The following is a 23,068-nucleotide window of genomic DNA, read 5'->3' as shown; positions in this document are numbered from 1 at the left end:
CAATTGAAACAGGGAAGATAGCTTCACAGTGACAAGGAAGATAATTGTCTAGCCATGTGCTGGGTACTTAATAAAGTCTCATCAAAACATTTTAAAATTTTATTATGTGTGGCATAGAAGAATGAAAATAATTTTTAGTATGTGAGAGTAATTAAAATCTAAAGATAGTGTTGAAAGTATGGAAAAATTCAGAATAAGAATGTTGGCCTGTGTTCCTTTTTATTCATGTGAATTATTTCACTTTTGCTTTTTATTTCCTTAATGTTGTTAAAATATAATCTCTGTTGATTGCTTTATAGGTCCACTCAGCTGTTGAAGAAATGGATGGATTAGATGATGTTGAAAACAGCATGTTGTACTATAATCAAGCAGTCATTCTTTATCATCTGCGGCAGTATACAGAAGCCATATCAGTTGGTGAAAAACTTTATCAGTTCATAGAGCCTTTTGGTATGTTATCTGTCAAGTCAAAAATTTCCCTATCTTCCCTATACTTGCAAAGTTCTCTGGTACTTTTACCTAGATAACCTAAATCTGAGAAGTCCATGTCAATATTCAAAGAAAAAAAGAAAAACCGTATCAGCTTTGCTTAATGGTTAGAAAAGATAAAAATATAATCCAGGTTTTCTTTGAGTGTCCTTTCCCAAATTTTGAAGATAACTGTTAAAAATGCTGTTGGAAAGTATTGAAAACACTTAGTGATGTTTGTGGGGGTTTTGCTGTTTAAACGCTATTTTATTATACCTGATCCTTTCTTTCTTTAGTACGTTAAGGAAGTAGCATTTTGGAATGTTAGGGGACAGTGAGGTATTTCATTTTTGCCTATTGCCTAACTGAAATTTTTGGCGGTAGTTATGGAGTAGGAAGTATAGAACATTAGTTTTTTTGCTATCTTAATTCGCTTACTAACCTCAAGGAGGAGTAGCAAGAAAAGTAAGGGCAAAGGAAAAAAGAAGAGCAAAGGAGAAAGCTGGACCCAGGAAATGGTTGTTAGAGAGGGCTGTTGGTTCCTAGCCCACAAGCAGTCAAATTCCATTTGTGAGTTACATTTTTGTCTTTTTTTTTTTTCATGATTGCTTTCTTTTACATCCAAAACACAAATGAGAATTCCTAATTTATCAGGAACGCCTGATTGCTGATGTGGTTACCACAGGACAAGTGGTGGGGTGTGATAGCACTCTGTGGTGCTTTGGGAGGAGGTAGAGAGTCCCCTTTTGCTGACAGTGGTTGAACAGCTGATTACTATGGCTCCAAAGAGCCATTTTGAGGTGCTTCTCTTCTTTCCCTCAATCCTGAGAGCTTGGTAGCTGGACAGGCTGGGCAGGAGAGCCAGCAGTGGTAAGGGATTATGTAATTAGTGACCAGGTCCTTCTGTATAGCTAGAAATCAGAGTTACACTTTTAGGACTGTACACATTTTTCTATAAAGTTACTGTTATTGATGCTTCTTAGAATTTCCGGAATTCAGTCAGGTGCGGTAATCCCAGCACTTCAGGAGGCCAAGGTGGGTGGATCATCTGAGTTCGAGACCAGCCTGACCAACATGGGGAAACCCCATCTCTACTAAAAATTAGCCGAGCATGGTGGTGCATGCCTGTAATCCCAGCTACTCGGGAAGGCTGAGGCAGGAGGATCACTTGAACCCGGGAGGCGGAGGTTGCAGTGAGCTGAGATCGCACCACTGTACTCCAGCCTGGGCAACAAGAATGAAGCTTGTTCTCCAAAAAAAAAAAAAAAAAAAAAAGAATTTCCAGAATTCATGAAATCCTGTTAATCTGCACTGTGGCTGAACAGAATATATTAATAGTAATCAACTCGTCAGTATTCACATCCATTTTTCTTTGAAAATATTATGGCTTTTTTTTTTTTTTTTTTTAACTTTTACTGCTTGGATTTTTTAAAGACTATTTTTTAGAGAAGTTTTAGATTTACAGCAAAACCAAGAGGAAAGTACAGAGATTTCTCGTGTGTCCTCTGCCCCAACACATCCATAGCCTCTCTCATTACCATTATCCCTCAACAGTGTGGTGCATTTGTTATAATTGATAAACCTACATTGATACCTCATAGTCATGCAAAGTTCATAATTTACGTTAGGGTTCACTCTTGGTGTTGTATGTTCTATGTGTCTGGACAAATGTATTCATTATAGTATCATACAGAGTATTTTTCACTGCCCTAAGAATTCTGTGTTGTGCCTGTTAATTCCCTTTCTACCTATAACCACTGATCTTTTTACTCTCTCTATAGTTTTGCCTTTTCTACAGTGTCAAACTTAGAATCGTAACTACTCAGCTTCTTCCTTTTTTTTTTTTTGTTTTTTGAGATGGGGTCTCTTTCTGTTGCCCAGGCTAGAGTACAATGGTGTGATCTCCACTCACTGCAACTTCCACCTCTCAGGTCCAAGTGATCCTCCCACCCCAGCCTCTTGAGTAGCTGGGATTACAGTGAACGCGCCACCACACCCAGCTAATTTTTGTGTTTTTTTGCAGAGACTGGGTTTCGCCATGTAGCCAAGGCTGGTCTAGAACTCCTGGGCTCAAGCAATCCACCCACCTTGGCCTCCCAATGTGCTGGGATTACAGGTGTGAACCACCGTGCCTGGCCAGTACTCAGATTCTTCATACAACATATACTAATTGAGGACATGAGCCAATACTGAGGGCCAGACACTGTTCTGGGTCTAGAGATAATGCAGTGAATGAAATACAGAAACTCTTTACCCCCGTTAAGCTTCTATTCTAATGGGAGAGAAAGCAACATAATAAAAAAACAGCCATCCCTTGGTATTCAATGGAGATTGGTTCTAGGACACCCTTCCTCAGATACCAAAATCTGCTGATACTTAAATCCCTTATATAAAATGGTGTAGTATTTACATATAGTCTGTGTACATCCTCCTGTACATTTAAAATAATCTCTAGATTACTTATAATACCCAATACACTGTATATGCTATGAAAATGTTTTCATACCGTATTGTTTAGGGAACAATGACGGGAAAAATGTCTGTACATGTTCATTGCAGATGCAACAACTCTTTTTTTTTCTTTTAATATTTTCAATCTGAGGTTGGTTGAATCTGTGGGTGCAGAACCCACAGACACAGGGGGCTGGCTGAATATTGAATGTTGTGAAGTAAAGCTAAAATTGAATGAGAATATAGAGATTGAGTGGGGATCTTTTAAGTAAGGTAATCAAGCAAGGCCTGGGATGAGATGATATTTGAAATGAGACCTGAATAAAGAAAGGACGTTAGCCTTGCTGCTGTTTAGAGAGAAAGCATTCCCACTGGAGGTAATGGGATATGGAGAAGACCTGAAGTGAGAGGCTGTATTTGGTGAGAGCAATAGCAGCAAGGTCATCGTGACTGGAGCTAGGTGGGGAGGATAATAGGAAATAAAATCAGAAGTAGCCACAGGCTCAAAAAGTTTTGGATTTTGAGGCTGGACACAGTGGCTCATACCTGTAATCCCAGTACTTTGTGAGGCCAAGGTGGGTGGATCACTTGAGCTCAGAAGCTTGAGACCAGCCTGGGCAACATAGTGAAACCCTGTCTCTATGAAAAAATTAGCCAGGCATGCTGGCACATGTTTGTGGTCCCAGCTGCTCAGGAAGCTAAGGTGAAAGGATCTCTTGAGCCTTGTAGGCAGAGATTGCAGTAAGCCAAGATTGCAACACTGCACTCCAGCCTGGGTGACAGAGTGAGACACCATCTCAAAAACAAAAAAAAAGTTTTGGATTTTGGAGGATTACAAATTTCAGATTTCAACATTTCAGGTTAAGAATGCTTAACCTCTATTGGAATTCAGGTTTCTTTTTTTTTTTTTTTTTTTGAGACGGAGTCTCGCTCTGTCGCCCAGGCTGGAGTGTAGTGGCCAGATCTCAGCTCACTGCAAGCTCCGCCTCCCGGGTTTACGCCATTCTCCCGCCTCAGCCTCCCGAGTAGCTGGGACTACAGGCGCCCGCCACCTCGCCCGGCTAAGTTTTTGTATTTTTTAGTAGAGACGGGGTTTCACCGTGTCAGCCAGGATGGTCTCGATCTCCTGACCTCGTGATCCGCCCGTCTCGGCCTCCCAAAGTGCTGGGATTACAGGCTTGAGCCACCGCGCCCGGCCTGGAATTCAGGTTTCTTTCCGCCTAAAGTAATTTCCTCATTACATGTGCTAGTGTTTAGTAGATATTTTCCCAAGGAAGATTTAATCACTGGAATTTCTGAAATGAGAGACCTTGCAATGCCTAATAAAATGACATTGTTGACATTGCAAGTTGCTCTCATTCATAGCTCTAGGTGATATGCATTCATTTGAGTAAAGATTTATGCTTTGCTATTTAAAGCTTTGTATCCTTGTTTGGAGGGTGGTCTAAGATGTGTGCTTTACTTTAGATTGTGACTATTCTTTTCCTGTGTTTTTTTCTCCCAGAAGAAAAATTTGCCCAAGCAGTGTGTTTTTTGCTTGTAGACCTGTATATATTGACCTACCAAGCTGAGAAGGCTTTGCATCTTCTTGCTGTCCTAGAAAAAATGATTTCACAGGGTAACAATAACAAAAATGGAAAGAATGAGGTGAGTGTTTAAAGGTAATCAGACTAAAATCTAAAATATGATTAATTCTCTCTGCTTGTTGGTTTACTGGATTAAAAAGGAGAAAACAATTAAAATATGATTAATATTTGTGATTATGAACTATTAACAGCTTTAAGATACAATTTGCATATTATAAGCTTTACCGTTTTAAAGTGTAGAGTTTAGTAGTTTTGAGTGTACTCGCATTTGTACAACCATCACTACTATCTAATTTCAAAATATTTTTATCACCCCAAAAAGAAACCCTGTACCATTTGCAGTCACTCCCCATTTCCCCCTTTCCTGAGCCCTAAGCAGCCATTAATCTACTTACTGTCTCTGGATTTACCGTCTGGACATTATATACGAATGGAATCATAATATGCAGCCATTTGTGACTGGTTTTTTTTACTATGCTTTCAAGCTTCATCCATATTGTAGCATATACTTTTTTTTTTTCATGTACTTCATGCCTTTTGTGGCTGAATAATATTCCATTCATTATATGAATATGCCACATTTTAAAAATTTCTTTATAAGTTGGTGGACATTTGGGTTCTTTTCTACTTTTTGGTTATTATATATAGTGCTTCTACGAACATTCATGTAAAAATTTTGTAGGGATATATGTTTTCAATTATCTTGGATATAATATTTAGGAGTAGAATCACTGGGTTATATGGTATCTTAACTCTATATTTAACCCTATACAAGACTGTTACAAAGTGATTGCACTTTGAATCATTTGAGCCCAAGAGTTTGACATGAGCATGGGCAACACAGGGAGACCCCTGTCTCTATGAAAAATTAAACTTAGCAAATAAATAAAACCAGCTCATCGTTACGTTATGTTCATTACGTTCTACTGTGAGCTTCTCATGAGTAGAGCTTCCTGTCACCCATTCTAGACTACTGAACCTCAGTCTCTAGGAGTGGGACCTGGGATTCTGCATTTTTTAAAGACAGGGTCTTACTCTGCCACCTCAGGCTGGAGTATAGTAGCACAGTCACGGCTCACTGCAGCCTTAATCTCCTGGGCTCAGGCAATCTTCCCACCTCAGCTTCCTGAGTAGCTGGGACTGCAGGTACATGCCACCATGCCCAGCTAATTTTTGTATTTGTAGAGATGGGATTTTGCCATGTTACTCAAGCTGGTCTCGATCTCCTGGGCTCAAGTGATCTGCCCACCTCAGCCTTCCAAAGTGCTGGGATTACAGGCGTGAACCACCATGCCCCACAAATTCTACATTTTGAAAATGCTCTCTAGGTAATTTAGGTTACCTCACTTGGAAATCACTGATTTAAATTGTGGTCAAAAATATTTAATTTTTATAAACTTTGTCTCATCACCCTGCAGACTGGTAATAACAACAACAAAGATGGATCTAATCATAAAGCTGAAAGTGGAGCTCTAATAGAAGCTGCAAAATCAAAGATACATCAGGTAGTGTAAATTTTAAAGGGGGGCAATACATCACATACATTTAATTGTAGTTAGGACAAATGAAGCAATGAGATAGATCATTGGAAGCAGTCAGTAATTCAAGGTGCATATATTTGTTTGTCTTTTGAAGTACTGTAGTTTAGAAGCACATTTATCGTAAATATATTTTGCTTAAGAGGATAATATAATTTATTTAAATTGCTCTATAAATAAAGTTTGAGAGAAATGGCATGGGAATGTACTGCATGATAAAATCAACTGGAATTTTAAAAAGTCATCATTAGCCATGTGCAGAAGAGGACTGATAGGATTTTTGCCTGGAACTTGAGTATTTAAGTTTTTTGTTTGTTTTTTGAGACGGAGTCTCGCTGTGTCACCCAAGCTGCAGTGCAGTGGCGCAATCTCGGGTCACTGCAACCTCCGCCTCCCAGGTTCAAGTGATTCTCCTGCCTCAGCCTTCCTGAGTAGCTGGGATTACAGTCGTGCGTCACCATACCTAGATAATTTTTTGTATTTTTAGTAGAGACAGGGTTTCACCATGTTGGCCAGGCTGGTCTCAAACTCCTGACCTCAGGTGATCCACCTGCCTCAGCCTCCCGAAGTGCTGGGATTACAGGCGTGAGCCACCACACCTGGCCAAGTTTTTATTCTACCATGAGTTTAGTATTTTGAAGTATATTCAAAGAGTACAGTGAAAATAGCATATTTTCTAAAATTGCAAACTTGTTTTAGCAAGTAATTAGTATAACTATGTTGTAAATACATTGGGTTTAATTTTCCTAACTAGAAAGTAAAACTTTATGTAAATCTACCATAGTCTTAACGTAGTAACATTTTCACTTTGACAGTACAAAGTACGAGCTTATATCCAAATGAAGTCTCTGAAAGCATGTAAAAGGGAAATCAAGTCAGTCATGAATACAGCTGGAAATGTAAGTTTCTTCTGTACTTTTGTTTTTCAATTTGTGTCTTTCTTATTTAGACTATGGGTATTTGTCAGTTTTAAATAATTTATCTTAGTCTATTATATATACTGCCAGATATGAACCTTGCTGTTTTAAAGTTGGGAAGTAGTAATAATACTGTGTCTGTAGTTTAATTTTTTTTTACTTAAAATTACAACAAGCACTTTTCTATTTTATGTAACCTTCAAAACCACCATTTTAAATAACTGCCTATTGTTCTGTGACTGGTTTATCACAATTCACTTAAACATTTTGCTAATATTAGACGTTTAGGTTATTTTAGAATTTTTTAGTATTATACTCAAAACATTTATGGCCAGGCATAGTGACTCACCTGTAATCCCAGCACTTTGGGAGGCTGAGGTGGGAGGATCACCTGAGGTCAGGAGTTCAAGACCAGCCTGACCAACATGATGAGACCCTGTCTCTACTAAAAATACAAAAATTAGCCAGTGTGGTGGTGTGTGCCTGTAGTCCCAGCCACTGAGCCACTGGGGAGGCTGAAGTGGGAGGATCGCTTGAACCCAGGAAGCAGAAGTTGCAGTGAGCTGAGATTGTGCCATTGCAGGCTAGCCTGGGTGACAGGGTGAGACCATGTCCAAAAAAAAAAATTTTTTTTATTAAAAATCTAACAGTCAAGTTGTAGCCAAAACCTGCCCCTTCCAAATGACTTTTGGCTTGACAGTACCTTCAATTTAACTAGTACTAAAGTATTTGAGATAGAATTACTTCTTCCTTCCACTCCCTCCACCCTAATCTTTCATTGATAATTTTTAAGATGGTGTAGGAAAGAAACAAAATTGTGAACAATCTTGATGCTTCTAGGAAAACTATAAATTTAGAAGTATAAAGCCATGAGAAAATATGGTTAAAAATCTCAGGCAGGATCCAGATTAGTCACTGAGTTAGTTAATATGCTAGTGATTTTTTATAACAGTTGTGGCCTAGACCTGAGCCTAAGAGGGAGAAGCCCAGTGAGCCAGCCAGCCAGCCATTATCAGACCTTTTTTTTAAATGATAAAAGACATAATTCCTGCTTTAAAGGAGACCATAGTCATAGAGGAAAGACAAATGAAAATTATTATAATTCAGTGTAATAGTCATCCTAAATCAGCGAAAACTTCAGAAGGAATAGCTACCACTAAGGATAAGTGCTGAAAACCCTTGTTTCCTTAGTGACCAGAACTTTGGGATGGGCGGGAGGCAGAGCAAAGGATAAACTAGGATTTAGAAGGAAAGCCTGTTGCTAAATTAAGTGAATACATAGGCCAGGTGTGATGGCTGATGCCTGTAATCCCAGCTCTTCAGAAGGCTGAAGCAGGCAAATCACCTGAGGTCAGGGGTTCGAGACCAGCCTGGCCAACATGGGGAAGCCCCATCTCTACTAAAATAAAAAAATTAGGCCGAGCACGGTGGCTCACGCCTGTAATCCCAGCCCTTTGGGAGGCTGAGGCAGGCAGATCCCAAAGTCAGGAGTTTGAGACCAGCCTGACCAACATGGTGAAACCCCACCTCTACTAAAAATACGAAAATTAGCCGGGTGTGGTGGCATGCGCCTGTAGTCCCAGCTACTCAGGAGGCTAAGGCAGGAGAATTAGCCCGGCGTGGTGGCACATGCCTGTAATCCCAGCTACTCAGGAGGCTGAGGCAGGAGAGTTATTTGAACCCAGGAGGTGGAGGTTGCAGTGAGCTGAGATCGTGTCACTGTACTCCAGCCTGGGCGACAGAGCAAGACTCCGTCTCAGTCAATCAATCAATCAATCAGGATTCCAGATGTCCTCCTGGATGGATGTTTAGTCTCCAGAGCTCTCTGCATGCTTTTGTACTCTAAACAGGTAGTACTATCTAGAGGGTCCTCCACCATGAGGATGCTTAGGAGAAGTGAAAAGTGATCTACTATTCAAAATAATAATCTTGGAACAGCAAGATTAGTGCTTGCCAATAAGGCATTCTGTTGAAAAATTCTTCCATTTGTAGAATGACACTTTTTTTTTCCTATTTGGAAAAGTATTTGATTATTTATATCTCTGTAGGTGCTAATGAAAGGTGCATTTGTATCCTAGAAAGTAAGAAAGATCACCAGTCTCTCTAATAACTATTAAAATGAAGGACATAGGCCGGGCGCGGTGGCTCAAGCCTGTAATCCCAGCACTTTGGGAGGCCGAGACGGGCGGATCACGAGGTCAGGAGATCGAGACCATCCTGGCTAACACGGTGAAACCCCTTCTCTACTAAAAAAATACAAAAAACTAGCCGGGCGAGGTGACGGGCGCCTGTAGTCCCAGCTACTTGGGAGGCTGAGGCAAGAGAATGGCGTAAACCCGGGAGGCGGAGCTTGCAGTGAGCTGAGATCCGGCCACTGTATTCCAGCCCCGGCGACAGAGCAAGACTCCGTCTCAAAAAAAAAAAAAAAAAAAAAAAAAATGAAGGACATAGATTGTGCTGTCAAATTGGTTTTCAGTTAGTCGTATAGTAGATGAACACAATCAGTTGATAATCTACAGACTGTATTTTTTTTTTTTTTTTTGAAACGGAGTCTCGCTCTGTCGCCCAGGCTGGAGTGCAGTGGCGTGATCTCGGCTCACTGCAAGCTCCGCCTCCCAGGTTCACGCCATTCTCCTGCCTCAGCCTCCCGAGTAACTGGGACTACAGGCGCCCACCATCATGCCCAGCTAATTTTTTGTATTTTTAGTAGAGACTGGGTTTCACTGTGTTAGCCAGGATAGTCTCGATCTCCTGACCTCGTGATCTGCCCTCCTCGGCCTCCCAAAGTGCTGGGATTACAGGCGTGAGCCACCGTGCCTGGCCCAGACTGTATTCTTATACATATACATATACCTATATTTATTTTTTCAGGTGGACCCTTAGTAATTCTTTTTACAAAGTGCTCTCTGACAGGTTCAATTTTTTAGATTGTGAGAGCAATGAAACATTTAGAGACTATATAGTTTTTTGTGACTATGACTTAATTCATTTATGGTTTTGAACACATGTCAGTACAACAGTATAATTAAGATCTTACATTAGGCATCTGAAAACAAATTATCAGTAACTTTTATATTTTCTCTACAGTCTGCACCCTCTCTCTTTCTTAAAAGCAATTTTGAGTACTTACGAGGTAATTATCGAAAAGCTGTGAAGCTATTAAATAGTTCAAACATTGCTGAGCATCCAGGATTCATGAAAACAGGTAAAAGAAAATTGTGAAATTTTAACTTTTTTTGCCTGACTCTTCTACCCCTTCTTGCTTGTCCAGCTCCCAACACCCAGTCTTTCAAGTGATTTATGCTCATTTTTTAATGAAAATGTTTTAATATTTCTACTGCAAAAATTTCCATCCTGTTTCTACTTTAGAAGAAACCTCATTACTTCTTTCTTTTACTTTGCTTTCTTTCCTTTTTTTACTTTTCCGTGTTGGATCGCTTTCCTCCCCTCCCCGCATCCCCGCACCTTCTTTTTTTTTTTTTAAATAGTCTTGCTTTGTCGCCCAGGCTGAGTGCAGTGCCACAATCACAGCTCACTACAGCCTCAACCTCCTGAGCTCAAGTGATCCTCCCACCTCAGCCTCCCAGGTAGCTGGGACTGTAGGCATGCACCATCATGCCTGGCTTACTTATTGTAGAAACAAGGTCTCATTATGTTGCTCAAGCTGATCTCAAACTCCTGGGCTCAAGTGATCCGCTGACCTCGGTCTCCCAAAGTACTGGGATTACAGGCGTGCACCACTGTGCCTGGCCCAGATAGCTTTTCTTTTTTCTTTAACCTGACTTGCCCGCCGTCCTGCCCTTCCTTCCTTCCTTCCTTCCTTCTTTCCCTTCTTTTCTTTTCTTTTCCCTCCCTCCCTTCCTTCCTTCTTTCCCTTCTTTTCTTGTCCCTCCCTCCTTCACTTCCTTCCTTCCCTCTTTTCCCTTTCTTCCTTCCTTTCTTTTTTTTTTTTTTTTTGACAGAGTCTTGCTTGGTCGCCCAAGCTGGAATGCAGTGGTGACAACATCTTGGCTCACTGCAACCTCCACCTCCCTCCTGGGTTCAAGCAATTCTCCCACCTCAGCCTCCTGAGTAGCTGAGATTACAGGCACGCACCACATGCTCAGCTAATTTTTGCATTTTTTGGTAGAGACAGGGTTTTACCATGTTGCCCAGGCTGTATCAAACTCCTGACCTCAAGTGACCCACCCGCCTCAGCATCTCAAAGTGCTGGGATTACAGGCATGAGCCACCGCACCTGGCCCTTTAATTTGTTTTTATAAGATCCTTGGACTTTTGCTTTATAAAGTAGACTTTTTTTCTTTCTTTCTTTCTTTCTTTTTTTTTTTTTTTTAGTGAATTACTCTCTGTACCAGAAAAGTGAGATCTTTTAAGTGAATAATATAATGTTTTTATTTCTTTCTGCCATAAAGGCAGTTAATAATATAATTTTTTTCTGTAACTTACCCAATTAATATGACTTATTTAGATCATTAACTATATCAAAAATCTTTCTATAAAGCTAGGAAAATAAGTATTATTACATATTCTTGCTTCTATTTAAAAAGTCTTATAAATCCCTTGATATTAATGGTAACATGAAAGTAAAAATTGTGACTGTCATTTAGGTTTATATCATCAGTATTTGATGGGGCAGGAGAAGGAAAATCACTTATTCAAGAAATGAGGATAAACTGTTGAAAATGTATGTTTTGCCTCAAGTTTAAAATGCAGACAATTAATATGTTTTTTGGTTTGTTTTGTCTTGTTTTGTTTTGGATTCTATTCAGATACACACACAGAATACACATGCAAACATACTCAGATCTTCCCCTATTTACCCTTTCAGTTCACAGGAGTGATGGAAGATGGAGAAAGGCCCTTTGTTCCTTATAATTCTCTTGTGGGTATTATTTCTCTTCTAAATTCCCATTTCTAATTCTGCTCGATTTTAGTGTTTTGTTTTCATTGTCAAAGTTTCTCCTCAGAGGTCCACTAACACAACATGCAATGATCCCTCAAACTAAAAAGATAATATACTTTGAGAAATTTTTGCTTAGGATTTTCTTGATGTAGATCTCAGTATTGACATTGTCAATCTTTAAATTGGAGGCAGGAGCTGGAAGCGGTGGCTCATGCCTGTAATTCTAATGCTTTGGGAGACCAAGGCAGGAGGACCAGGAGTTCGAGGCTACAGTGAATCATGATCATGCCACTGCACTCCAGCCTGGGCAACAGAACAAGGCCTTGTCTCTGAAAATAAATTAATAAATAAAGATGGCCAGGCAGGGTGGCTCACACCTATAATCCCAGCACGTTGGGAGACCGAGGCCAACATATCACTTGAGGTCAGGAGTTCAAGACCAGCCTGGCCAACATGGAGAAACCCCGTCTCTACACAAAATACAAAAATTAGCTGGGCATGATGGTGTGCACCTGAAATCCCAGCTACTTAGGATTCCAAAATGCTGGGATTGCAGGCGTGAGCCACCGAGCTCAGCCTTGTGTTTCTTTTTTAAATATTGTCGTTGCTTAATTTAAAAACATGTCAGGGCCGGGCGCGGTGGCTCAAGCCTGTAATCCCAGCACTTTGGGAGGCCGAAACGGGCGGATCACGAGGTCAGGAGATCGAGACCATCCTGGCTAACACAGTAAAACCCCGTCTCTACTAAAAATACAAAAACTTAGCCGGGCGAGGTGGCAGGCGCCTGTGGTCCCAGCTACTCGGGAGGCTGAGGCAGGAGAATGGCGTAAACCCGGGAGGCGGAGCTTGCAGTGAGCTGAGATCTGGCCACTGCACTCCAGCCTGGGTGACAGAGCGAGACTCCGTCTCAAAAAAAAAAAAAAACCATGTCAGAAGATTACCTTTAGTTTTTAGTGCTAAACCTTAAATATCCTGATTATTAATTTTGTCATTCTAGTCAGGCATTTTATACCATTAAGGGCTGTTGTTTTAGAATGTTTGGGTAGCTGTTTAGAAGAAAAATATTAAAGGCCGGGCGCGGTGGCTCATACCTGTAATTGCAGCACTTTGGGAGGCTGAGGCGGGCAGATCACGAGGCCAGGAGATCGAGACCATCTTGGCTAACATCGTGAAACCTCGTCTCTACTAAAAATACAAAATATTAGCCAGGTGGGGTGGCGGGTGCCTGTAGTCCCAGCTACTGGGGAGGCTGAGGCAGGAGAATGGCATGAACCCAGGAGGTGGAAGTTGCAGTGAGCTGAAATTGTGCTACTGCACAACAGAGTGAGACACCGTCTCAGGAAAAAAAAAAAAAAGGAAAAAAAATTAACACTTAGATTACTTTCATTACACCAAAATAAAATTCAGAGAGATGAAGGATTAACATTTAAAAATAAATAAAAGCAGTAAGACAAAACTTGGATGAATATTTTAATTTTGTGATGGGGAAGGCTTGAGTAAACATTTTCCAAAATCTAAATCTAAGTACCATAGAGTTTAGAAAACATTGCTAAATTTGACCACATTGAAATGTTAAACATTTTATGATTAAAAATGTAAACACACATACACATACTGAACCAAGTCACAAAACAGATAACAAACAGAGGTGGGCAGGAATATTTGAAACAGATGTGACAGAAGGTTTCTATAACATACAAAACAACTAATAACCAACAGAAAAAACATCTGTAACCAAATAAAGAAATAGATCGGCCAGGAATGGTGCTCACTCTTGTAATTTCAGCACTTTGGGAGGTCGAGACAGTAGGATCACTTGATTCCAGGAGTTTGTGACCAGCCTGGGCAACAAAGTGAGACCCTATCTCTGCAAAAAAATTTAAAAATTAGCTGGGCATGGTGGCCCACGCCTGTAGTCCCAGGTACTTAGGAGGCCAAGGCATGAGGATTGCTTGAGCCCAGGAGGTCGAGGCTGCAGTGAGCCCTAATTATGCCACCGCACTCTAGCCTGGGCGACAGAAGGAGACCCTGTCTCAGAGAAAGAAAAAAAATAATAAGGGTGAAAGACAAGAAGAGGCAACACAGGCTGAAAAATACAAATTCCCAAACATGAGAAGATGCTTAGCTGCAATGGTATTTAAAGAAGTGTAAATTAAAATCAGTGGAGACTTACGGTTTAACAAGCATACTCTGTTCTGTTCTTTTTTTTTTTTTTTTTGAGACAGTCTTACTCTGTCACCCGGGCTGGAGTGCAGTGGTGCGATCTCGGCTCACTGCAGCCTCTGCCCCCCAGGCCCAAGCAATTCTCCTGCCTCAGCCTCCTGAGCAACTGGGATTATAGGCGCCCTCCACTATGCCCGGCTAATTTTTGTGTTTTTAGTGGAGGTGGCGTTTCACCTTGTTGGCTGGGCTGATCTCGAACTCCTGACCCGAAGTGATCCACCTTCCTCAGCCTCCCAAAATGCTGGGATTACAGGCGTGAGCCACCGTACCCAGCCTCACTCTGTTCTTTTCTATATATTCTTGCTATTCACTTAATATACTTTGGTTGTTTCCATATATACTTGCTTCCTTGTTTCTAATTTCTATATAATATTTCATTGGTGGAGGCAATGTGTATACATTATATTACTGATGAACATATTTTGTCTTTTGCATTTTTGTATCATTTGTCTACAGTTACTAAAAATTAGCTGGGCATGGTGGCTCATGCCTGTAATCCCAGAACTTTGGGAAGCCAAGGTGGAAGGTGTTGCTTGAGCCCAGGAGTTTGAAACCAGGGTAGGCAATATAGTGAGACCCCGTCTATTTTAAAAATTGTTTTTAAAAAGGAAAAAAAAAATCAGTACAAAATTAGACTAACAAAATAAGACTGGTTTTTAAAAATAATTTTTATGAACTTTAACAAAATAGATTTTAAAAGGAATTTTAAAATTTTTCAGATATTTCCTAAATTTCAAATACCTTGTGAACTGTTCTTTAGGAAGTAAGTGGAATGGTAACAGTGTTAACTCATGCAAGACGAGCCCAATTCTTGTCTGAGGGACACCAACATTAAAATTTTTCTGTGGACAAATTTATTTGCATTTTTTTCAGGTGAATGCTTGAGATGCATGTTCTGGAATAACCTTGGTTGCATCCATTTTGCCATGAGCAAGCACAATTTGGGAATATTCTACTTTAAAAAGGCTCTGCAGGAGAATGATAATGTCTGTGCACAGCTCAGTGCAGGTAGCACTGATCCAGGTAAGCCCAGTACTGGGGTCCAGTTTGTATTTACTACATCAGAAAAGCATGATTTAAAAAGCATGAATGTGGTTAAAATACCCACCATATAGGCTTACATATAGTTAACTCTGATCTTACCCAACAAGTTTGGCTCTGGGGATTTTTAATAGATAATGCTACTTTGAATAGCAATAACAAGATGTTAAGAGTAATTTTGAATTTTCCAGAAATTTAAGTTGCATTCCATTTTTCATCGATTTGAAAAAATTCCCTATGGTAGTATTATGTAACAGAATGTTTGATTAGTCACAACATGACTGTGCCAAACTAGGTTTATTATAGTTTTGTTTGTTTTTTTTTTTTTTGAGACAGAGTCTAGCTCTGTCACCCAGCTGGAGTGCAATGGTGCGATTTCAGCTCATTTCAACTTGTGCCTCCTGGGCTCAAGTGACCCTTCCACTTCAGCCTCCTGAGTAGCTGGGACTATAGACACATGCCACTGTACCTGGCTAATTTTTGTGTTTTTTGTAAAGATAAGGTTTCGCTGTGTTGCCCAGGCTGGTTTGGAACTCCTGGGCTTAAGTGATCCTCCCGCCTCAGTCTTCCAAAGTGCTGGAATTACAAGCATGAGCCACTGTGCCTGGCTTATTATAGATTCTTTGCAGAGTTTTACATGTGATACTACTGGCAGCATCTGACAGTCTTTAAGCAATTTCCTCACATTGATCCTTTAATATGCATTATCATATGGATCCTTGATCTGAAATGCCTAAAATCAAACAATTATTTAGCTTTTAAAAATAATAACCTATTTAGGTTGGGTGTGGTGGCTCACGCCTGTAATCCTAGCACTTTGGGAGGCCAAGGCAGGCGGATCACGAGGTCAGGAGTTCGAAACCATCCTGGCTAACACTGTGAAACCCCGTCTCTACTAAAAAATACAAAAAATTTAGCCAGGCATGGTGGCAGGCGCCTGTAGTCCCAGCTACTCGGGAGGCTGAGGCAGGAGAATGGCGTGAACCTGGGAGGCGGAGCTTGCAGTCAGCCGAGATGGCACCATTGCACTCCAGCCTGGGCGACAGAGCGAGACTCTGTCTCAAAAATAATAATAATAATAACCTATTTAATTGATGCCAAATGTATTATAAATCAAGGTTGACTGAAACATTGAATAGATGATAACACATGGCAATAAAATGGTTAACCAAGATGAAATTTTTATTTTATTTTATTTTATTTTATTTTTTTGAGATGAAGTCTCACTCTGTTTCCCAAGCTGGAGTGGCATGATCTTGGCTCACTGCATCCTCCACCTCCCAGGTTCAAGCAGTTTTCCTGCCTCAGCCTCCCAAGTAGCTGGGACTACAGGCACGCGCCACCATGCCTGGCTAATTTTTGTATTTTTAGTAGAGACGGGGTTTCACTGTGTTGGCCAGGCTGGTTTTGAACTCCTGACCACTTTGGGAGGCCAAGGCAGGTGGATTACAAGGTCAGGAGTTGAGCCTGAGGAGTTGAGCTCAGGCGTGAGCCACTGAGCCCAGCCAAAAATTTTAAAAAGTGGAAACTTCATACAGACTCTAAAAATATTGGCTAGGCAAGATGGCTCATGCCTGTAATCCCAACATTTAGGGGAGGCCAAGGTGGATCACTTCAGTCCAGGAGTTCAAGACCAGCCTGGGCAACATAGTGAGACCCCCATCTCTACAAAAATAAAAGTAAAAAATAAAAGAGAATAAAGTAAAAATGTAGAAAAGTAGGATAAGGTTCAAAGGAGTGAGAGTGGGTCCCATCTCTTATCTTTGCCTTCCTGGAGCTTTGTTGCCTGAGGAGCTGGCAAATGAGAAGAGACATCTCTGGCTCTGCCAGTGTAGACAACTGAGATGACTCTGGAGAATATTTGTGGGGTTGAGGACGGAGACCACCATTGTTTTGTTTTTTTTTTTTTTTTTTTTTGAGACGGAGTCTCGCTCTGTCACCCAGGCTGGAGTGCAGTGGCGCGATCTCGGCTCACTGCAAGCTCCGCCTCCCGGGTTCACGCCATTCTCCTGCCTCAGCCTCCCGAGCAGCTGGGACTACAGGCGCCCACCACCTCGCCCGGCTAATTTTTTGTATTTTTAGTAGAGACGGGGTTTCACCGTGTTAGCCAGGATGGTCTCGATCTCCTGACCTTGTGATCCGCCCGCCTCGGCCTCCCAAAGTGCTGGGATTACAGGCATGAGCCACCGCGCCCGGCAAGAGACCACCATTGTTGAGAGCCATTATAACTCAGATCAGGATTATTGGTGTTAAACGTGGTAGTGTCTAAGTACTTAATGGAGTAAATGTTTTCAAGGTTACTATTACTTTAAATCTAATGATGTATTCTTATCTAATTTTTATCACTAGGCAAAAAATTTTCAGGAAGACCCATGTGTACGTTACTAACCAATAAGAGATATGAGTTGCTGTATAACTGTGGAATTCAGCTTCTTCACATTGGAAGGCCTCTTGCTGCCTTCGAATGTCTGATTGAAGCTGTTCAGGTTTATCATGCAAATCCTCGCCTCTGGCTACGGCTGGCTGAATGCTGCATTGCTGCCAATAAGGGGGTGAGTGCTACTTGGGTATCTTTTTGAACCCTATCTTCCCCCAACTTACTACATGGAATGTTAAAGAAAAAAAAAACCTTGGAAACATACATAAGACATCATTCTCTTTTTTTTTTCTTTAATTTTTTTTTTTTGAGACGGAGTTTCTCTCTTGTGCCCAGGCTGGAGTGCAATGGCACAATCTCAGCTCACTGCAACCTCCACCTCCAGGATTCAAGCGAGTCTCCTACCTCAGCCTCCCGAATAGCTGGGACTACATACACATGCCACCATGCCCAGCTAATTTTGTATTTTTAGTAGAGACAGGGTTTCAACATGTTGCCCAGGCTGGTTTTGAACTCCTGACCTTAGGCAATCCACCCACCTCAGCCTCCCAAAGTGCTGGGATTACAAAGTGCTGGGATTACAGGCGTGAAGGTTAAAAAGAGAATGATGATGGTCATTCTTTTCTTTTGATTTCAGTGAAATGTATATGTAGTCTTCCTTAACCACTGGTGAAAAAAAATTTAGTTTCAAAAAGTCATTTGATGACCGGGCGCAATGGCTCATGCCTGTAATCCAAGCACTTTGAGAGGCCGAGGTGGGTGGATCTCTTGAGCTCAGGAGTTCAAGACCAGACTAGACAACACAGTGAGACACCCACATCTCTACAAAAAATTATTAGGTGTGGCACCGAGTGCCTGTAGTCCCAGCTATTCAAGAGGCCGAGGTGGGAAGATCATTTGAGCCTGGGAGGTGGAGGTTGGAGTGAGACCAGATAGAGCCTCTGTACTCCACCTTAGGCAACCGAGCGAGACTCTGTCTCAAAAAAAATAAAAATGTATAAAGTCATTTGTTAACATTCTCATTCTTGGTAAGTAAGTGTGGCAACATTAAAGAGTTGAAGCCAGTGATAAAGTCATGTATGTTGGAACAGTGGTCTGCTAGCTGCTCCACGGCTCAGGAGCCATGCCATCTGCTGGCGTAAGCATAGTGTTGTGGCCGGGCGCGGTGGCTCAAGCCTGTAATCCCAGCACTTTGGGAGGCCGAGACGGGCGGATCACGAGGTCAGGAGATCGAGACCATCCTGGCTAACCCGGTGAAACCCCGTCTCTACTAAAAAAATACAAAAAATTAGCCGGGCGAGGTGGCGGCGCCTGTAGTCCCAGCTACTCGGGAGGCTGAGGCAGGAGAATGGCGTGAACCCGGGAGGCGGAGCTTGCAGTGAGCTGAGATCTGGCCACTGCACTCCAGGCTGGGCGACAGAGCCAGACTCCATCTCAAAAAAAAAAAAAAAAAAAAAGAATAGTGTTGTGTAGCCTGATAATTAGAAAAGGTCTGATAATTCAATGTGGAAAGAACTGCATTTTCTTCAATGCCTGAGGGTTTTACTTTGGTTTCAGTAAATGATACAGAGTTTATGGATTACACGAGGCTGTTTCTCTCTGACACATGATTGCCCGTGGTAGCTATGCAAATAGGCCAGTTTACATTGATGTCCATGCTTAGATTATCTCCAAATGGCAGTTGGTGGAAGCTTTTTGAATTTCAATTTGGGAGGGATCAATAGGAGATAGGGGAAAGATGAGTTGTATCAGAATTACCAGATGTGTGTATCTTCCATTTGCTACCCCACCCCCTGCCCTTGCTGTGAAACATTGGGAAGATATGATACCTGGAGGTTTTACCTTGCATGCCTGCCATAGGTGATGTTGAGGCTCTCCTGCTGCACAGCAGTTTCTGAGAAGTACAAGAACTAAGGGGATTAAAGAAGTGTGTTTGCTAGTTTTCATACATGGTACTTAGGTAGTTTATGATTTGAGTATACCAATAGAGGAAGAGATGAGTGATTTGTCTTTCAAAGACTTTAATTATTTAATTATAGTTTGCTTTTTAAAAGACAACTTACTTTTTTTTTTTTTTTTGAGACAGAGTTTTGCTCTTTTTGCCCTGGCTAGAGTGCAATGGCACGATCTCGGCTCACCGCAACCTCCGCCTCCCGGGTTCAAGCGATTCTCCTGCCTCAGCCTCCCAAGCAGCTGGGATTACAGGCATGTGCCACCACCCCGGCTAATTTTGTATTTTTAGTAGAGACGGGGTTTCTCCATGTTGGTCAGGCTGGTCTTGAACTCCCGACCTCAGGTGATCCACCTGCCTCGGCCTCCCAAAGTGCTGGGATTACAAGCGTGAGCCACCGCGCCCGGCAAGACAACTTTCTTATTGGTTAATTCTTAACTGATAAACAGTTCTAGGTAGAATTTATACTTCTTAAAGATAAAAGAAGCAAATAGAAATTGCCTATTCTCTTTAATCTGTTTATAAATTTAAGTGTTGGGGGCCTTTCTTTGGTATTTACTGGAAACCAGGGAGTTACTTTTTTCTGGGAAAAGAAAAAAGTAACTCCCTGATTTTGTAAAGTTCAATATTTTCTTTTTAAATTAACTGGTTTTAGAAATAGTACTTTTGGGATTGTGTTTGTTCTACAGAAGCCATTGAGCTTATGAGGTCTCCCCCCCTTTCCCCTAGAGGAGAAGGAGCGGGAGGGGAGGATAAGTATTTTCCATATTAATATGCTGCTAGTCCTGTTTTTTTTTTTTCCTAGAAAAGTTGTAAATTTGTAATTTTTTAAAAATGGTAAAGATGACTTTTGATTGCCATAACTTCATGAACACACAAAATTTGTGCTGCTAATAGGAAACTTGCCACCAGTAATATCTTTGACTGTGCTTTTCCTCCTAAAAAAAAACTTTAGGGTAACCTAAAAAACAGTAAAAACAAGCCCAAAACACTAATAAAATCAGAGGACAAATCTCAACAGGAGTAACTGTAAACTCCAAATAAAATTTCATAAAATTTGTTAAGTCAGGACAGGAGGTATGCTGAACAAAGCAGTTTGTACCTTCAGAAATAAATTCATTTTGGATTTTAAAAAATTAACTTGTTTATGCTAAGGAGGACATTTTGTCCTGAATATCTGGTACGTATTATTTTAGACTTGGCAGAGGCAAGGCTTGTGTTTACCTGGGCAGTGTATAATATATGGGAAAAGATCTGCTAAACAAAAATAGTCTCAGTATTTTAATTTTGTATGATCCTTTTACCTTAAAACTGATCTGGCACACTTTCTGGCTATCGGTGATTGAAGGTATGGATTATTGTACGTTTTTTAGTTCCGAACATTCTACCATGGGCCAGTTTGTTTTCATCTGTTACATCTTCAGATCTGGCCATTTGGATCAGTTAGCAATAAGTGGCCTTAGCAATAAGACAAGAGAATATAGATGAATCAATGTAAATTTATCACCACGACTAGGAAAATAAGTCAGAATGGAAGTCCTCACAATAATAGTTTAAAATATCCACTTTTTCATTAACATTGCATGGCATTCTCTATACACAACTAGTTTTGATCAGAGCAGTTTTATTGTATTTTTTAGCACTGTGTAGTATGTTCTTTATTAAAAGTCATGTATGGAAGTGCGACTATAATAAGTTACATTCAGAAGCAATAAGTAACAGTACAAAAACATTTGTGTTTAGAGAAAAGACTTTGCAGGGCAGAGATTAGTTTTGCAAATTCATATTGACTGACTCCAGTTTGTTCTGGTATGTGATAATTTGGATGTCATTATAAGATAACTACTTGGAGGCCGGGCGCGGTGGCTCAAGCCTGTAATCCCAGCACTTTGGGAGGCTGAGACGGGCGGATCACGAGGTCAGGAGATCGAGACCATCCTGGCTAACTCGGTGAAACCCCGTCTCTACTAAAAAATACAAAAAGCTAGCCAGGCATGGTGGCGGGCACCTGTAGTCCCAGCTACTTGGGAGGCTGAGGCAGGAGAATGGCGTGAACCCGGGAGGCGGAGCTTGCAGTGAGTTGAGATCCGGCCACTGCACTCCAGCCTGGGTGACAGAGCAAGACTCCGTCTCAAAAAAAAAAAAAAGATAACTACTTGGGATTCCACCTGCAGGTAAATTAGAGACTTGTTTTATTTTTCAAACAGGGTCTCACTCTGTCACTCAGGCTAGAGTGCAGTGGCGTGATCATGGCTCACTGCAGCCTCGACCTCCTTGGTGTCAAGTGATCTTCCCACCTCAGCTTCCCTAGTAGCTGGGGCATGCATGACCACACCTGGCTAATTTTTGTATTTCTTTGTAGAGATGGAGTTTCACCACATTACCCACACTGGTCTCAAGTTCCTGGGCTCTAGCGATCCACCTGCCTCAGCCTCCCAAAGTGCTAGGATTACAGGTGTGAGCCACCTTGCCCAGCTTAGTTTTATTTTTTAAATTAAAAAAGATTTGGCCTGGAGTGGTGGTTCATGCCTGTAATCCCAGCACTTTGGGAGGCTGAGGTGGGTGGATCAGGAGGTCAGGAGATCAAGACCATCCTGGCTAACATGGTGAAACCCCGTCTCTACTAAAAATATAAAAAATTAGTTGGATGTGGTGGCACCCACCTGTAGTCCTAGCTACTTGGGAGGCTGAGGCAGGAGAATTGCTTGAACCCGGGAGGCAGAGGTTGCAGTAAGCCAAGATAACACTACTGCACTCCAGCCTGGGTGATAGAATGAGACTCCTTCTCAAAAAAAAAAAAAAAAAAAAAATTAAAAAGGTTTTTCGGGGCCGGGCACAGTGGCTCATGCCTGTAATCCCACCACTTTGGGAGGCCAAGGTGGGCAGATCATGAGATCAGGAGATCCAGACCATCCTGGCTAACACGGTGAAACCCCATCTCTACTAAATATACAAAAAAATAGTCGGGCGTGGTGGCGAGCGCCTGTAGTCCCAGCTACTCGGGAGGCTGACGCAGGAGGATGGCGTGAATCCAGGAGGCGGAGCTTGCAGTGAGCCAAGATTGTGCCACTGCACTCCAGCCTGGGCGACAGAGCTGGACTCTCTAAAAAAAAAAAAAAAAAAATTTCGGGCCAGGCACAGTGGCTCACGTCTGTAATCCCAACACTTTGGGAGGCCGAGGCGGGTGGATCACAAGGTCAGGAGTTCAAGACCAGCGTGGCCAACACGGCCAACAACTCTAAAAAAAATACAAAAATTAGCTGGGCACAGTGGTGCACGCCTGTAGTCCCAGCTGCTCGGGAGGCTGAGGCAGCAGAATTGCTTGAACCTGGGAAATGGAGGTTGCAGTGAGCCGAGATTGCGCCACTGCACTCCTGCCCGGGCAACAGAGTGATACTCCATCTCAATAATAATAATAATAATAATAATAATAAAAGATTTTTCCTGGCTGGACATGGTAGCTCACACCTGTAATCTCAGTACTTTGGGAGGCCGAGGCGGGTAGATCACTTGAGGTCAGGAGTTTGAGACCAGCCTGGCCAACATGGTGAAACCCTGTCTCTACTAAAATACAAAAATTAGCCGGGTATGGTGACAGGCGCCCGTAATCCTA

At 41.6% G+C, this 23,068-nt stretch overlaps 1 protein-coding gene across 18 annotated transcripts in view; it reads left to right on the top strand.

The window, feature by feature from the left end:
- CNOT10 (CCR4-NOT transcription complex subunit 10) overlaps window positions 1–23,068 on the top strand; it is a 99,921-nt gene that overhangs the window by 28,709 nt on the left and 48,144 nt on the right. For all 18 annotated transcript variants that reach the window (XM_074030840.1, XM_015445000.2, XM_045387087.1 and 15 more), the window contains 7 exons: window positions 300–450; window positions 4,424–4,566; window positions 5,924–6,010; window positions 6,859–6,942; window positions 10,048–10,165; window positions 14,960–15,109; window positions 17,477–17,679. In XM_074030840.1, the coding sequence (XP_073886941.1) occupies window positions 321–450; window positions 4,424–4,566; window positions 5,924–6,010; window positions 6,859–6,942; window positions 10,048–10,165; window positions 14,960–15,109; window positions 17,477–17,679 (915 nt within the window). In that variant the 5' untranslated portion in view covers window positions 300–320. The remainder of the gene's footprint in view (window positions 1–299; window positions 451–4,423; window positions 4,567–5,923; window positions 6,011–6,858; window positions 6,943–10,047; window positions 10,166–14,959; window positions 15,110–17,476; window positions 17,680–23,068) is intronic.

This window comes from Macaca fascicularis, chromosome 2, assembly GCF_037993035.2.
Source record: "Macaca fascicularis isolate 582-1 chromosome 2, T2T-MFA8v1.1".
NCBI lineage: Eukaryota > Metazoa > Chordata > Mammalia > Primates > Cercopithecidae > Macaca > Macaca fascicularis.
Note: the sequence above shows the minus strand (reverse complement) of the source record. Positions and strands in the feature narration are given on the sequence as shown.